The sequence below is a fragment of the Lacerta agilis genome, chromosome 12, assembly GCF_009819535.1.
Source record: "Lacerta agilis isolate rLacAgi1 chromosome 12, rLacAgi1.pri, whole genome shotgun sequence".
Classification (NCBI taxonomy): Eukaryota; Metazoa; Chordata; class Lepidosauria; order Squamata; family Lacertidae; genus Lacerta; species Lacerta agilis.
The window spans coordinates 6481152-6498700 of NC_046323.1; the positions used below are offsets into that span (position 1 = coordinate 6481152).

General features: G+C 43.1%; 2 protein-coding genes across 2 annotated transcripts in view; one reads left to right on the top strand and one right to left on the bottom strand.

Moving 5' to 3' along the window:
* Nucleotides 1–451: 451 nt before the first annotated feature.
* On the top strand, nucleotides 452–1807 carry FANCD2OS (FANCD2 opposite strand). Its single transcript, XM_033166125.1, has one exon. It carries the CDS (start codon nucleotides 509–511, stop codon nucleotides 1037–1039), a length of 531 nt encoding a protein of 176 aa, XP_033022016.1. The 5' UTR covers nucleotides 452–508; the 3' UTR covers nucleotides 1040–1807.
* A 4633-nt stretch (nucleotides 1808–6440) lies between these two features.
* BMPER (BMP binding endothelial regulator) overlaps nucleotides 6441–17549 on the bottom strand; it is a 158436-nt gene continuing 147327 nt past the window's right edge. Inside the window, exons 14-15 of the mRNA XM_033165204.1 lie at nucleotides 9086–9216; nucleotides 6441–6779 (exon numbers count right to left, since the gene is read on the bottom strand). Coding sequence (XP_033021095.1) covers nucleotides 6598–6779; nucleotides 9086–9216 — 313 coding nt within the window. The 3' untranslated portion in view covers nucleotides 6441–6597. The remainder of the gene's footprint in view (nucleotides 6780–9085; nucleotides 9217–17549) is intronic.

Sequence of the window (17549 nt, forward strand, 5' to 3'; positions counted from 1 at the left end):
TAACTATATCTGTAAGGCCACACAATATATGTTCTCTGGGAGCTTCACAAAAATAAAAAAGAATGAAATGCAATTATTGAAAATGCAAAACAAAGCAGATGTACGAAGAAACATGAATAATCGAACTGAGAACCCCAGATTATTAAAACAACAATAACCACAAGTTGCTTAAAAGTTCTTCACCAGGTACTGAAAAGCTAAGGAAAGCATCAGGTGAGCCTCTCTGGGGAGACTGTTCCATCATAACTTTAGTACCAACCCCAAGAAGATCCTCCCTGCCTCGGTTCATTTAAATTTATTTTAATATCAGATGGTGAGGGCGGGATTCTGTCCTTACAGGAAGAGCCATTCTGTGTGAGTCGAAGGGAGGAGCTTGTGGAACAATGGCTCAGCCTTGGTGTTCTGGAGTTAAGGATGCTCATAATGGGTTGCCGCGGGCGCCGGACTGAGGAAAGATGCAACAAGAGCCTGGGCAGAGCAGGGTGGCAGCGGCTGGGCAGCGCTGACCATGGCCAGTGGGTACCAGCTCTGGGCACCCTGGTCCCCCCTGGATGAGTCCCTGCAATGGCTGCGGGGTGCCGTGCCCAAGCCCAGCAGCACTAAACACCCCTTTCGGGGAGGGCAGAGTCCAGCCACTGCCACCGACCTGGAAGTGCAACTTTGCTTCCAGGGGCTCAGCCTGGTGCTAGAGCCCAGTGCCAAGACCGGAGCTGGGCACCCACAACCCCCCGGAGGGGCTGGAGAGACACGAGGATGCAGCGGTGCTGTGCACAAGCCCCAGGCCGTGCGGCTCACGGGGCTCGACTCAGTCTTTGGGCACCTCGTGACGGTACAGCCTCCGCATTGGACCGGCTCGCTGCGGGTTTCAGAGCGTTCAGCCTTCTGCCAAGTCATCAGTCCCCAACAGCGCAGGCCTCACGGGCTCCGCGAACCACAGGTGCGCATGGCGATGGCTATGTGCCGTCAAATGCTGCGAGCCATCCTCCTGCTTTATGCTGCCTACAAGAAGTGTGCCTTTGCGTTGCAACATTCCCGCTAGGACAACCCTGCCTGGGGAAGGGCAGAGCTCAATGGGATCTTTGCCTGCCCATGTGTCAACCTTACATCCACAGATTCACCCATTCTCCTTCAGCAACATCAGTTCGTTCACCAGTTCCATCTACCTGTGCCGCAGAACTCTCCTCCTCTCCTCCATCGCCAAGCTACTTTTTGCCCACCAAAAGGAAACATTTACTTAACAGCTTAAGCCTGCAAGGAAAAGATCCAGAGTGGCACACAAACCTCAGATTGTTTGCAGAGAGATGAAACTAATCATTCAACATAGTAAAGAAAAGGATCATTTCTACCTATGCTGTGAACCTATTCCCTTGCAGCGTCTGGCTCACGAATGGGGAAAAATATATAGTTAAGGCAATTAAAAAGAATGAAAGCCTTTATAAATAAATGGACCGAGTGAACGTTGAACCTCAGATCAAACAAGTTTACACGCATTTTCAATGAGAGACAATCTTCAGAGACACAGACACTTGTACACCATTCAATGCAAATGTAATTTTTCAAAACCTTCCCGCCTATCATTTTCAACATGAACAGTAAAAATAACTGCATTACAAGATGGGGCCTATATAAAAACAACAACAACAATATTTTCTAAAAGAAAAAAAAAAGGTAAAGGACACACATCTGCAAAGCGAAGAGACTGCACATTTTCAACAACAAAGAAACATTCTTATATTAATGAATGAAGCTGGAAAATAAATGTAAATTAAGCCAACTACTCCATAAACCAACAATGACTAAAGGGCAATAATACAGTGAAACTCAGATAGCATGAAAATGTATGGATTCCAAATGGAAGAAGTTTTGAGATTCTCTAAATGAAATGTTATTTCTCCAACCAATGAGCAAAATGTACCACTTTCCTGACCAAACATCTATATTTGACATCATGATGAAATTACTGCAAAGAAAACACTTTCCTGTGCTATGATTTTAAAACAATCATTATTTGTTTACACCAATGGATGAAGACTCCAGCAAATGGAAGTTTATTACACAAAGTTCAGACTTAAAGAACTTAAACACAAATTATTATTTTTTCCTGGTGGAAGAGCTTGGAAACACAAGCCTTATGACCAGCCCTAAAAATCTTTGTTTTCAGAAAAAAGCTTGAAAATGCAAGATTTAAAAATTCAAAGCCACACAGTCACCAAATCATCTAATGATCACATTAAAGTGGTTTGAGCACTGAAATCTAAACTCATTGGGATCACTCTAATTTCATAGATACACAAAAATCACCTTAAAAAAACAATCAAAAGGTGTTTTTTGAAAACAATCTTCAACTCTGAAGAATTTCTATCTACAGAAATACTGTTATGCAGCATCCCAAAATGGAATTTAAATGATTGTTTTGATTAATTTATCCAATTTTCTCTGTCACCTCTGCCCATTTTTTCTAAAAAAAATCCACGCACTCTCTTTACAACTGATGGGTGCAGTTTATATTAAAGAATTATGGATTCAGCCTTCAGAAAAAGTATCTGCCTGTCAGTGATTGGTGAGTGAGATACCTATTTAAGACAAATTAATGAAGACATTTAAAGTCAGAAGCAGAAGTCAAAATGTGCTTCTTCTTTTCTTTCCTGGCATGACTTTTTAAGTGACTTTAATTCCCGTTCTACTGTACAATGATTTCTCCATTTACCAATAAGCAACTAAAAACCAACCAAGTTCTGAAGGAAATTCACATAAATGTTGCCACTTCAAGGTTCTGGGCTCTGGGTGGGTTGTTGTTTCTTATATCTTAACATTGCTAAATGGATCAGCAGTTCTATAGTACAGTGTACCAAAATATTCTTGAGCTTAATTTCTGTTCAGACTATTCAGAGACAAGGAACTTTGCAGCTCATTGATGGCACCTGCAAGAACCACCTTACACAGCTGAAAACCAGTGGCCCAATGTTGATTCCTCTATTAATAACTTAACCACATATAAAATTAGGATTCAATCAATAGCAAGGAGACTTTTGTAAAAGCGCTGGTTGGCTTTGCAAATGAAAGGCACTTTCAATTCACAATAAATATCTTTGCTGGCCTGCAAGGAAATACTGAGAAGATAAAACACCATGGTTTGTCCACAGCAAAACTAAGGCCTCGGACATCCTGTACATTACACAATTTGCAGAAATCAATGTGAAATTATTTCAAGGATTAGAAGTACACCATTCCTCTTGAGTAAAAGCTCCTCAGCAAAGGAGCTTACCTTCAAAACAAAATGGGGATGCTATTGTTTGGTACATGCCCTGTGTACAATTTGTTAATGAATATGAACTATAAAACTTGGAACATTGCCTTGTACGATTCAAAAAGGTAGTCCTCATTTATTATCTGCTGAGATGAAGAACACATCAATAATTCGACTCAGGCTGTATTTTAAAGGAATTGCTAAATCTTTATCATCTGCCAGGTGATATATTCACAGGTATCTTACCTGAATCAGTCAATGAAGATGAAGCCCAGCCACTGTGTTTAAAAACAATACACCGTTGTATTCATTGACCTTAAAACAAAAATAGCTGCAACCGTTGGCTTACATGAACTTCAGATCTTTGTAAAAATATTCAAAACAGAGACATTACAAAGCGGTTCAAGTTGACAGAGATCAGATTATGCCTCACCAGTGAAATGTATGAGATGAAAGAAGCTTACAACAAGCACATTCCTACAGCCTCTGTTGCCTTGAACCAAAACAAATAATAACTTTTTAAACCCAATGCCTTTATCCAAATAGGCGGGGTGGCAAAGCGGATTTTCAATGCGGTATTAAAGATAGGAATTTTTAATACAGCTTAGAAGCAATTCACCTTTGCCTTAACAGCATTTCAAAGGAAAGCCCTTCTGGTGGCTTTTATTTCCAATAATGGAACCAGCTTTTGAAACATGTGACTTTACCTTGAAACATTCAAACTGAATTGTATGGATTTACATCCTGTTAACCTGATGCAGTTTATTTTAAGTGAAACTTGATGTTCAGAGAAAAAAAAATTAAAAACCCTTAAGGTCCAGTGTGGTCTGAAATTTATGTGGGATTTTCTTTCCCAGCGTCCAGATTAGTTTTCATTTGATTAGTCATTATCATGTAAGGCCACATTGTTGGTGGCATATGATCAATATTAATTTAAAAAAATTAATCATGAGGGCATTTGCAAGTACCAGCATGATATATACTCTGTTGTGCTTGTCTGCAAGCAAACCAGAGTTCAATTTGCTCAGCGGAAAACCTCTACACCTAAATCTGCTCTGTGGGGTTGGAAATTCCTCCCCAATGACTCTGTGCTTCTGGTCCTACAAAGAAGCAACATTGCACCAACTTCCACGCTGCTAAAGTTGGGAAAGACCCAAAAGTTTGCTTGCATCAGATTTCACATTTTATACTCTGTGTTGGGACTTAATACATGCATGTCAGAAAAAAAGCTCTTCTAGGTGTTGGACAGAGAATCACAGGAAACCCTTTTTCCTTTATGAATTTCAAAACAGTAGATATAATGAATCAAACCGCTGTTCCAACTCAAACAGGCATAGCATTTAATGGTTATTTTTAAAAGAAACTAAATTCCAAAATTGTTTATGAGATGAACTGAAAGCCTATGGTTACCGGTAGGTCTTTGTCTGACACAAATCTTTTTTGTTTCTTTAATATTTATTTTCCATGGCTATCAAACATAGCATATACAGGTAGATGCATTTAAATATTTAAATAAACACCTTTTGTTTTTCCTTTTCGTTACTCATCCTGTACAGTACACAGGTGCTCTCTGTGGGAAACAAAGTTCTTCCACTTTTTTTTTTGAAAGGAAGTGAAACATTTGAGCATGAACAATAATCTTCCCACCTCAGCATGAACAACAATCTTCCCATCTCAGGTACTAGGGAATAGCTATCACCTGGTACAAAACACGTTTGTGGAAAACGGCCAAGGAATTCTTAGGAATGGCAGCACAGTGAATATTTTGAGTCTCTTGCTGCACACATCTCGGCTGTTGTCTAGTCCAGAAGGACAAAAGGCCCAGAAGTGCAAGCAGGATGGTCACCTCTTTCCCCTTCTGCCAACATTAACCATGATGGCTGTGTTCTATATCCACTGTTGGAGGCAATATGCTTCTGAATACCTGCTGCTGAAAACCACAAGAAGGGGGAGAGCTGTTGCGCACCCCCCCCCACACACACACTAGCCAGGCGGCCATTCAGCGAGGGGGCTGGGGGCATGGTGGCCAGGCCAGGCTGGGGCCCAGAGACCCTTGGTGGCAGGCAGGGTGTGGATTCCTGCTTGGGGGTGACTAGCTTGCACCCCCTCAAAATCATGAGCCTTCCGGTCCTCCCCACACTACATGCCTGGTGGTTGGAAACTACAGCCTCTGCCCCCATGCATGTGGTTGGGTTCATTTAAATGTTACGCCAACTAAAGCGATGTTCCAAGGAACGCCGGAACGAACCAGTGAGGCATAATCTCCAATGCCAGGGTTCTTTGCTAATTTAAGGTGCTCTTAACAATCACCCGAGGCTGGTCTGAGGTGGGAAACCTGAGCCATCCCTGGATAAATCCTAACTTCAGATAACACCTGTTTCTTATGTATCCGGAAATCGGAATCTAATAGTAACTTTATGTGGAAATCCTGTGGCCTTGGGAGACGCATCCATGGAAACTAGGAGGCGATGGCTCGGTGGGTGCTCTCTTGCCATCAAACACCTGCCTTATTTACACAAATGACTCACATGGCTTACAGGTGAAGATAACAGAAATGCTAATACATAAACTTTATAGCAAAATAATATACATATAATAACTCATCTTTCTATGGTTTATATAAATGATGCCTATTTTCATATGTGTGCGCACATGTACGTGTATGTGGGTATATATAGTTAAAACTAGGACTGATGCTACCATATCCCAGGGGCCTATATGCATTTAAGCCAATGCAGGTGGGACAGAGAAGTGACCTGTGGCTTCAATGGGCACTGTGTGGAATTGTTTATGCTATGGCTGTTGTGTTGAGGATTTGATCATGTGGGCTTCATGTTAGGGGGACATTTGTACAGTGCTGGGGAGGGGCAGGTGCTGCCGCCATTTCTTTCGTCCTGCGATACCAAGGGTATGACCATTTATTTCTGTACACCTGCTCTCCCTGAACATGCTATTACACAACACACACACACACACACAGGGGTGCCATCGGGGCCAGAATTTGGGGGCAGAGGTCCAGGATCACATGTAGCAGAATGAGCAGGAATGGGTAACTTTTTAAATTCAGAGAATATACATTACTATCGGGGGGGGGGGGGACCCGTAATCCTGGCAAGTCCAGAGTCCTTTAACAACATACACTTGTGTTTATGTTCTCTCTTTCTCTCTCTCTCTCTCTCACACACACCCATATACACATATAAATATATAGGCACACATATTTCTCCCCATTCTTTGTGAGAGTGCTTTGCAAAATCTGCCAGCCAGCACTGCAGTCCTTCATTGGCTGTGAGCTTAGAAAGGTTACCAAAAGCCACCAGTTACAAAGTCCTTGTGGATAAAAGCTAATGTCACCGCTGTGGACAGAGAATGGGTTTGATGCATCTTCCTTTGTGGTGGACTAAGTTTGCAGGGCAGTGGCAGCCTGCAATGCATGGTTTATTGCAGGGACCAATCTCGTTCCAGTTGTCACATGTTTTCACGCATCCAGGACCGCAGGTATCATAGACTGCACCATGTTTACACTGGGTGGCTGGAAGGTAATTCAAAGAAAGAGGAATGTCATCGCTTAAAATTATACCTATGGGTTTTGCCATGTCCCATATCTTGTAATATTATGGCACAACGGCGCAGTGTTTCTTATTGCAAATTCTCAGTGGAACTTTTACTGTATGTGTCAAGGAAACAAGGCAAAATGCTTTAGAGGCCTCAGTCCGGAAATTGTCTAAGAGATATGAGAGTCAGCTGCTCTTTCCTGCTTCTCAGAAATTCAATGAATAGTTGTTTAAACTATTCATCTTTTGCAAGTACTGCTCCTTAAAGTTGTTTCGTTTGATACCTGTATTCGCTAAGACATACGTGGAACACAAAAAGCTTTTATTTGGACATTACGTATATAAGAACTGATCTGTTTGTATTTCCTGTTCTAAATGTTGGTCCTTAATCATTTCTACTCAATTAGATAAAGAGAAAAGAGTTGTGTGAGTTATGTTTATAATATGTATAAAGAATTTATATAGTCAAACACAGCCAGTGGCTATATTTGTTCACACTGCATATATCAGGGATCGGCAAGGCTTACTTTGCCTAGGCCAGTTCACTGCCGTGGAGCCCCCTCCATGGGCTGGATTGCAGGCACATGTGAGCGCGCACGCCTGTGATTTCTAACATCTGCGCTGACGCGATTTCCGGTGCCGTGAAAGCGAATCCCCACGCCGCGCCAGTTTAGCGCAGCACATGGGGGCTTGCCGAGTGGGTGGCTTGGTTTGGGGGCAGCTCAGGGGCCTGTAAAACGACCCCCGTGAGCTTGCAACAGGCAAAAGCAGTCTCCAAGTCTTCTTAAATTGCACACCAAAAATCAAGCTGCACATATTTGAGCATCATTTTTGTTCCTTCCAAAAGGGATATATCTATCTCTATCTATCTCCCTAATTTACCTCAGAACTGCAATCAATCAACACCTTTTCCCCTTCCTTAATTATAATAAAAGTTAATGCAAAAACAGAAAATCAGAAAACAAAACAGATGACACTTAAACTGGTATGTTTTTAATTCTGCCATGATGAGTTCCAATTACAGTTAATCTGAAACATCCAAATTTTGCCTTTCCTTTACATTTTATGATCCCAATTTATATTTTAAAAAATACGATTGTGTGCTACACTACCTTTTCTCCCTCTCTTTCCATATAAAGAAAATAGGCCCAAGGATTACTTTATAAAGCAATCTATGAGGCTTTGCAACGTTCCTCTCAAAGTCGTGTTTTATGTTGCTGTTTCATGCTATCTGACCAAGGTTTTACGTTTTAAGCAATTTGCTTCTCATTTTCTCTTATTTCCTAGGACTCTGTGGCAAAGGGAACGTACTCTGCCTGTGCTGAGAGCCGAGTGCAGGAGTGGGGGACCAAAGGTGGGCAAACTACTCTGGAAGGAGCACAGCAGGTGGTCAAAATCCCCATCACTCTCCTACCCCACTGGAGGCTTCTGGGGGTTTTGCCATGCTTGCCAGGAATGGCTCAAACCACAAAAGGGGATGGGTACAGTGGGATAAAACTGTTCCATGCTCCACCAGAACTTTTTGGAGCACTTAATTGCAAGCACTTGGGTTTAAATGATTAGTGGATTGCATGACTAGTCAGTTTAATGAATAAAATAGATGCAGATCAGTTGTGTTTTTCCACCACTGATTGCCATTCATTTCTCGCTTCCTATGAAGGAAGATCGATTGCATCTGTGCTTCCACATGAGAGAGCAAGCAGTCCAGGAAATGTCAGTAATCAGCTAGAATATGTCACGATTACAGTCCTGTGATCCTTCCGCTACCCACCCCTCTGTTCTTCCAGCAGGCTCAGACAAGTGAAATAGGTACCCGATGCAAAGTTTTACAACGGGCTTGTTAGTACAAAGTTGCCAGAATCTCGCTTGTCAGACACGCTTTCTGTACTCTCTCCAAAGAGCACAATGCATGCCGGCTGGCCACTGGATTTCAGCACCTGGGAATCATTTAGCCATCTCTGCTCTAACAGAGCTGCAATACTGTAAGCTGCCAGATTGTGCATTTGGGGCAGAACTGTTTTTGCAAGCCTGTTGCCTAAGGGCTATTTCGGCTAGGTGGGGGGAGGAACAGCTTTGGGATGGGGGTGCTTAAACCTTTCCCTGCCCACCACTTCTCCACTCCGAATCAGCCCCTCATGCTGCAAAACTGCTGGCCCATGGGTTGGGTGAAGAGAGGGGGAGAATTAAGTAGAGAAGCCCGAGAGCAAAAACCAGGTTTTGTTACATGGGCACAGTAGGAAATGCACTTGCAGTTGCAATGAAGCAATCAGTGTGTCTCACTTACCAGCACAATTCTGCTCAGGTTTCCAGTGAACTTTCAGACCTTCCCTTTGACAGGCTCTAGCATAGGCGAGAAAGGACTCACAGTAGCAGTTTTTATGAACAGGGCACTCACACATGTCTGTCACACAGGACCTGTAGAGAATATCCCAAAATAACAGGGTAGGAGGGAAGCAAATGAAAGACTGGGTTTAGTTTAGTTTTTTTTTTTTTGCAACAACAAAAATAACAACAACAAAATTGTCACATTGGCTTGGATCCTAGCAACTGTTATGAAGTACAGTACCCCTAAAATCCAGCTTTTGCAATGGTTGCCCATACCGGAGAAGGAATATTCTGGTTTGGCCTAGAGAGGCTTTAGTCAGGGCAAGTTCAAGCAAGCTGACTTGCAACACCTCCTGTTAAATCCGTTGCTTGCTGTCTCCTTCACTTTACCATGCTCCCTTATCATTTGTAAATTGAATTCAACTCAGCACGTAACATAAATCTAAATGAAACAGCATCAGATTTCTTCTGGAAGTGTTAAGCCAAGATATGGTGACTTAAAAGGTCACTCCCTCCTTCTGCCCCACAATAACTCATCAGTAAGTTTCAATAGCTTGAGGCTCCTGCCAGAAAAGCCCCCAAGTTACTATGTTAATCTCGCCACCTCCTTCACCCGGACAACAAAAAGAAAGATGTGTTTTTAGAAGCCATTTCCTATGGATTTAAGGCCAACTCTTCCTGGCAGGCACTATTTAAAAACTTTTAATACCTGATGTCAGAGGCAGGTGCCAGGAGCAGGTCAGTAATAGGTCAGTAATAACTCACACAGCATCAGTGAAGTTAAATCTTTATTCAAAGAAACAAACAGCTCAGGAGGCCAGGCCTAGTGAGCACAGCAACTCTTCCTGGTAGATCTTGCGTCTACGAGGCAGTTGTGGGGACTGAAGGTCCACGCATTCCCACAGTTGCGTAAGCCTCCTACTCCCCCAGGTCCATCCCAAGCAATCAAAGACTCCATCAACGCATCTGTCTTTGCACCGCCCTCTTCATACCTCTTCTAGTGCTGGGAGCCCAGTGGGAGGGGAGCTGGTCGTAACAGGAGGTGGGCTACCCCTTGGCTTCTTCAGCAGCCTGCTTCATCTCTGCCTCTTGGCATCCCTCCTCACCAGCCTCTGCTTCTGGACTTCTCTATGTCCCAGCGTCTTCCTGTTCACTAAACCCTGTTACCTTTTCAGCTTCTGACACCTCCTCCTCCCAGTCTGCTCCTTCTTCTCTGACCACTCATTGTCATCCTGTGTGGAGAGCCAGTGTGGTGTAGTGGTTAAGAGCAGTAGCCTTGTAATCTGGGGAACTGGGTTCGCTTCCCCGTTCCTCCACATGCAGCTGCTGGGTGACCTTGGGCTAGTCACACTTCTCTGAAGTCTCTCAGCCCCACTCACCTCACAGAGGTGTTTGTTGTGGGGGAGGAAGGGAAAGAAGAATGTTAGCCACTTTGAAACTCCTTTGGGTAGTGATAAAGCGGGGTATCAAACCCAAACTACTACTACTTCTTCTTCTTCTTCTTCTTCTTCTTCTTCTTCTTCTTCTTCTTCTTCTTCTTCTTCTTCTTCTTCTTCTTCTTCTTCTTCTTCTTCTCCTCCTCCTCCTCCTCCTCCTCCTCCTCCTCCTCCTCCTCCTCCTCCTTCATCCCACCACCAATCCCCTGGCTCTGAGCCTTCTTCCCTTGGGGGTTCCCCAGTTAGTGCTTCACCACTCCTCTGCATCCAGCCAGCCCATGCCACCTGAACACTTTCAGGAAGACAGTAACATTTGCAGTCTTTATTTTAACGTTTATGCCCAACTTGAGCATAAAAAGCGAAGCTTTTCACTTTAGCCAATGGGAATCTTTGGAACAGAAACAACACCTCATCTCTCTCCATCCGACTTCTGCCCCATCTTTATCCCTTTCTGTTGCTCAAGAGGGAACCACAACTCCAGCACATCAAGTAGCCCCATCACAAAATAAGGAAAGGTTATAAAAAAAGAAACTCTTCCTCTTTGGCAAAGCTATCAGCTTGTAAACCTTCATCCTGCAATCTTCTGCTTTCAAACCTGATGAGGTCCCTATTTCTTGGGATGAAATTGCTCTTTCTTTCCCCTTTCTTCATCCCAAACAACATTTTCTGCAGCTTAAGCTGAGGTTATAAGAAGAAGAAGAAGAAGAGTTTGGATTTGATATCCCGCTTTTCACTACCCGAAGGAGTCTCAAAGCGGCTAACATTCTCCTTTCCCTTCCTCCCCCACAACAAACACCCTGTGAGGTGAGTGGGGCTGAGAGACTTCAGAGAAGTGTGACTAGCCCAAGGTCACCCAGCAGCTGCATGTGGAGGAGCAGAGATGCGAACCCGGTTCACCAGATTACGAGTCTGCCGCTCTTAACCACTACACCAAACTGGCTCTCATAACTGAAGAGCATGTGCCCTTCCACTAGGCTGAAAGGATTTGCTTCTCTACCCCCACCCCCAATTATGAACCCCCAACTATGAATGTTGTGCCATAAAGTAAGTGTAGAAAATAATACATGGCCTAAATAATGTTGGCAAATTGGGAAACTTCTCTAATGCTGCTGTGTGTGTGTGTGTGTGTGTATCCAGAAGCACTGGGAGTGTAAGGGCCACATTTAGAAACCAACACATCTTTTAAGAAACATTTCCATAGCAATAAGAGACAGGTGGTTTGAATTTATATGAAGAAAACATGCAGACATTGGCTCCCTCTAGTGTTCAATATGCAAAATGTTAGACAAGCCATTTCCCCCAAAAATCTTAGGTTTGCATCAAAACGTGACTAATTTTCTAAAATGACAACATTTCAGTCGGGGGTGGGATGCCAGCTGTCCGCCAATTTGTGACTATCATTCCACTATTTGGGTGTATGTATAAAGTTTGAGAAGCCATAGCTTTCCAAAGCATGTCTACATAAAGCAAAATAGATACATTGTGAATTCAACACATATGACAATCCAAATTAAGTTTGCATACTTTTTTGTGTGCATAGGAATGATTTCTGTGTAGTAAATCAATCACATCTGAAGCTGCTGGTGGTGCCAAGGATATATTCACAGAGACAAAGACAAGCCATGTTAAGTGTCCCTATAAGGTTGTTTAAACTGAGAATCTCTTTTCTCCGAAATAGGAAATGTCGGCAACGAAATCCAGGTCCATGAAACATCTGGATTCTGCGTTTATTTCCTTGTAGATAGGCCACAAACCCATGCAGGATCAGATTTAGGGTGGATCTGCATCCCAATTTTGAAGGGCCATGTGGTACAAGTGGCGTTTGGGAGAGCATGAGACTCTTAAATTTCAGGGTTGTGAGTTTGAGCCCCACACTGGGCAAAAGATTTCTGCATTGCAGGGGGTTGGACTGCAGTCCCTTCCAGTTCTTCAATATTATGATTCTATGATACCACATACTGTAAATATAGAAATGCAGACATCATTTGAAAGGTAGAAGAAACAGAAATTATCTTTCAGGGAAAATGGTTGCATTTAATTCTTTCTGCATACTTTAAATATTTCCCCCCTATTTAGTAAGTTATCTTAACCTTTGTTTCTTTTTCGCACTGGAACAAATAAATACCAAATTGGTGAGGTATGCTGATTTATCCAAGACTGAAATCAGGCATTTGGAGGACAGCCTAGGATCAGCTTTAAACTCACCATTGAGATCTATGCCACTAGAGACAGGGCCTTTTCAGTGGTGGGCCCAAATGTGTGAAACTCCCTCCTTAAAGGAGTTCACATGGCCCCTACTTTTCTGGCATTTGAACAAACACCAAAGACTTCATTTCAAGCTACTTTTACTAAAGGGGGTGGTGGTAGTTTTACGGATATATAATGAAATATTCACTACTGTTTCAGTTTTCATGAGGGCTACCTAGGAAGGTGGCACACAAATCTTTAAAACAATCAAGTAATTCTCAAAGCTCTGTGTGCTTCCAACATTCAAAGCATCTTCAGTGGCAAAGCAATGGGACAAGAGAGGCTGTTTTGCTTCCCCCTTCGCTGGCCTGTGGCTTTCTTAAGCAACACCCCTCTCTGCAGCTGCTCTCCCCTTTTTGTCAAGTTTCAGAGCCAGGCTGGAACTCATTGGACGTTGCGCTGGTCACTCATGCTCCCGTGTGGATGCAAGCTTGTCTCATCTGGGAAGAAGTGATGATAACTGGATGGATATAATCCTAGCCTGTTGCACAGAGAAAGCCATGAAAAGCAAACACATCTGTCATCTGTGGGACACACCCCTGCGTCAGGCAGCCCTGCATTGCTCCCACATCTTCAAAGCAAACCATATGACTACACTTCTTTAGCAACAGGCCTTTTCCACATTAAACTATGGAAAGTGTCCAAGTCCTGTAAGAGGTTAAAGAAAAGGAGCCCTTTGCTTCATTTAATTTTTGCTGCTTCTTTTTTTTTTTATTTTAAGCGAATGCTGCTTTTGCTGCTGCTGCTGCTGCCCTTACACAGAGCTCCGTACAGTATTGAAAATGCAGATGTTTGGTGTCTTTCATCAAACATCTGCAGTTCCTTTTACTTCACAGTAAACAAGCGCTCCAAATCAATCACCCTAAGTGGGAATGCCTTTTGCGTTTAATATTAAGTGCTGCTCAGTTCACAAACTCAGCATGATGTAGTGCACACTAAAATGTGCAAGTTCTTCCAGGCCATGACGTTACGCGGACGAGAAGCTAACAGTGAGACACAGGGACATTCTAGAATGAAGCAGATGTCCCAAAGGCCTAAAATTTAAGTAGAAAGGAGTCTCTGCCCCAAGCCTTGCCATGAAACACTCTTAACCATACCCCGGTTGAGACAGTATTAGCTGGCTGCAATTGGGGGTTGGGAAGTCTGGTGGGGGGATTGGGGCAAAGAGTTGCCACATGGAAGAGAAGAAACATTCACCAAGCCCAGTGTCCTATAAAGCAAGTGTCTAGAGGGAAAGTCCACTCACTGGAGAAGTGCAATCCAAGTTTTAGTGCTTGCCTCACCTAATTTAACAGTGAAGATATCCAAAATCTATTGGGCAGCCAAACTGGACACTGTCATAATCACATTTCAAGGCGCTCAAGTTTAATATTGTGACTCAAGACTGTGGAGTTTTTTTGTTTTGCTTCGTACAAGAGGGAGCTCATTTTTCCTCTCCGGAGAAGCAGCTGAAGGCTGAAACGCTCAACAACTTGGTGATTCAGAGTCTTAGAGAGGGAATTTCTCTCTCTGCTTAAATAGAAGAGGGTTTCTCTTTCTGCCTCACAAGCAGAAATGCAATGGAGTATCCTGAAAATTAAGAGGCTGGTTATCTGGGACCCTGAATAAGAGCACTCCATGAAACAAGAGTGCTTTTTCTTAGTTGTCCAGTTATGGACATCACCTTCACCGTACTTTGAACTTTTTCAGACCATCATGTGTTGCTGGAGATACAGCAGTAGTAGCAGTGGTAAATGTTAAACAATTCTGCAAGTTTTTGTTTTTTTTTTAAGTTTGGAGAATCAGGCTCCAAGCTTTCCACCCAAGATGTAAGCAAATACGCTATTTTGCAAGCTCCTATTTTGTAACTCAGCACATACCTTTTAACATTTTACACAGAACAATGTTGTGTCATTAAAACCTTTCAATGTATCCTGTTAAAAATATAAAGGCTTTTAAAAAAAGCACCAGTGTGCTGTTATGTATATTTCTGAATCTTTATGTGAAAATGGACTTCAAGCCAAATTTGCATTTTATAGCTTCAACCAGCATCACACCACAATAATAAGATAAAATGAATAATGAAATATCCTGGAATGTTTTCTAAAACCACACAAAATAAAACTTTCAGGACTATGCGATCATAGTACCCACCTCAAAGAGCTTTATTCATAATCCTCCTTAAATCTGGAGCCATAGTTTTGAAGGCAATAAAAATCCCACTCATTTCCTCATAATATTCCTTATAATATTATCCTGATGAAGAACACCATGGGCTCCCCCTTTGCTTTGCGTTAGGAAGCCACATGGTATGTGAATCCTTTATTTTTTCAGTCCAGCTTTTGGACAAGAAGGAGGGCAGTTTAGGGGCCAGCTCCTCTATCCCCATGGATAACTAAAGAGCCCACAATACAACGGGAAGTTCTCTATAGAAATTAATGAGATTTGCACAATAAACTATCCTGCCATGCAGCTCACATTCATCGTTTCAATTAGGGAGTCAAGAGCACAGGAGCCAGCTTGGCCTGAAAATGGATTGGACATTGCAAAGCAGCCCCCTTAAGCTCCCTCAATGAGGAGTGTTGGATGCTAGAGCAGACCATTCAATAGCCTCAGCGTTAGCCCCCCCAACCCCCGCAAAAAACCTCCTCCTCCTCCTCCTCCTCCTCCAGCTCATCCTTGAGTCAAAAAAATAAGAATTACCAATCTAACCACCTATGAGTATGAATGTGTGCATCTTTCAGTGAAAAAGCCCTTCATGCTATGAGGTCTGAAGAGCTTCATTGGGAACTGCTGCCCCTGCTACTTGAGGAAGTCACCTCTCCTTGCCTCCTTGGTGGGCTGGCCCTGTTTGCCCCACACTGCTCTTTAGCAGAAAGAACAGCCATGGTTGTGAGAACAGGGTTCCTATCCTCCCAGCTGCCACCTACTGCCAACCGCCAGGGTTAATTCTCCAGTATGCCTTGGGAATGACACTACAGTGTGATACAGCATTGTTGAGGGACATTCAGGAGGAGGAGATGACAGTCTTCACCAGTAGCCCCCAATCCCTCTCCCCTAACAGAATGCCATTTGGAACAATGCTATCATGTAAGATAGCATTGTTCCATTGGCATAATCAATGTCAACTTCAGGAATTGGAGAGCCTTTGGGAAACACCATCGCAGTAGGGCCCCTTTCTCAAGGAGTCTGCTTCCTCACTGTGGCAGACGTTCTTGTCACTGGACCCATCTTTGGTGTGTGGGCTCTTGGCAGATGCTTCATCATGCCAACCCTTTACACCAGCTCTAGACATTGTGTTTAATTCAACATGATGATCTGTGCTATTGAGCATTTGAGAGTGGCACTGGAGGTTGGTTTTCCTCCCCACCTTCTCTCAAAATTCACCACCCAAAAATGCAAAATAACCCCCTCACTTTTGTTGCCCACAAATGCAACAGAGAAATAGGGTGAAATTGGCTCAGTCCTAGATGAAGTATTAGCCAATCATTCAGAAAGCATCAATCTAAGAAAGGGTGGTCTGTCAGCATCCATAACATCCCGCTAAGGCACTGTGAGATGTGGGGTGTATAGCTCGGTTGGCAGTTCAGGCTTTGATGAATCAAAGCAATGCCTAATCTGTGGGCTGGTCTTGTATTAACTCCTAGCTGTGTACCGTTCCATGAACTGCCATGGCTGTTTTGCTTCAAGGACTTGAAGTTATAGTTCTTCTGTAAATACTAAAGCAGTATCTGCAGACAGTGGGGCTTTCGTGCAGCTTGTATTTGGGTTTCAAGTTCATACCAGGCATACTTGGAAAATAAGGCTAGAAATAAATTCTCCCAGTGTACACCAGAAGGGACTCATTAAGACTATTTGGAACGGAGTTAAGAATGCAAAGCACATGCCTTAATGTCTCTCAGAGAACAGACCGACAGTTGTGTACTGTGCACATATGTTAGCCTTTTTCATGGAAGTGGTCCCATTAATTTCAGTATTACCACTGCAAACAAGGTTTGGCCCTACAAAGCCATCCACAGTCTGGACGCAGGAGTTGTGCAGAGTTGTTGTTCTGCTAGGTGAGGCTTACTGCAAAGAGACTACGTATTGGAAACTGAACTGTAGGAGGGGTACAGCTGATATGAGGCTTTTTAATCATGCCCCAGCTGCTCAGCGATCACGCCCAGCCGGCCCTGATATGAGGCGGTCACTGATGCTGGGTAACTGAAGGCATCAAGAAACACTGGTACCATCTTGCAAGGACTCAAGGCTATAGTGGATCCTCCTAAAAATGTTATGTACACAGGAACACACAGATTCAGCCTGAGCATCACCACCAAGCTCTGCACAAAAGATGGAACTGCAGAGAGATGAAGCATACTAGAGAGGAAGCTAGGCCGAATGGGTCAAGTATAGCTTTCTGGCCCAAATAATGGCTTCCATGTCAGGCTTACTCACTCATCATTTGAGCAACTAGGAATCTAAAATTGGCAGTGCACTTGCAAATCCACTTACTCTAGCCACTTTGAATCTCTTTTTAAAAATAAATTTAAAAAACACATTTCTTCTATTTTTAATGGATGAATTAACATTTAAATTAATAAACGTTCCTGCTGTGCTTTGTACTTTTAAAGGGAGGAAAAAACGCAGACAGCCCACCAGACTATGGTGAAAAAGGAAAAGAGCAGAACGGATGACTGAAATCTCTCTTTAAACCACTGGTAGTTACACCTGTCAAATGCACTGTGAAGTCAGTGGGTAGGAAAAAACACAATATAGTGA

What these genes read in the sequence shown, in the direction of transcription:
- FANCD2OS (XM_033166125.1), top strand. Translation starts at nt 509, where the DNA reads ATGGCCAGTGGGTACCAGCTCTGGGCACCCTGGTCCCCCCTGGATGAG.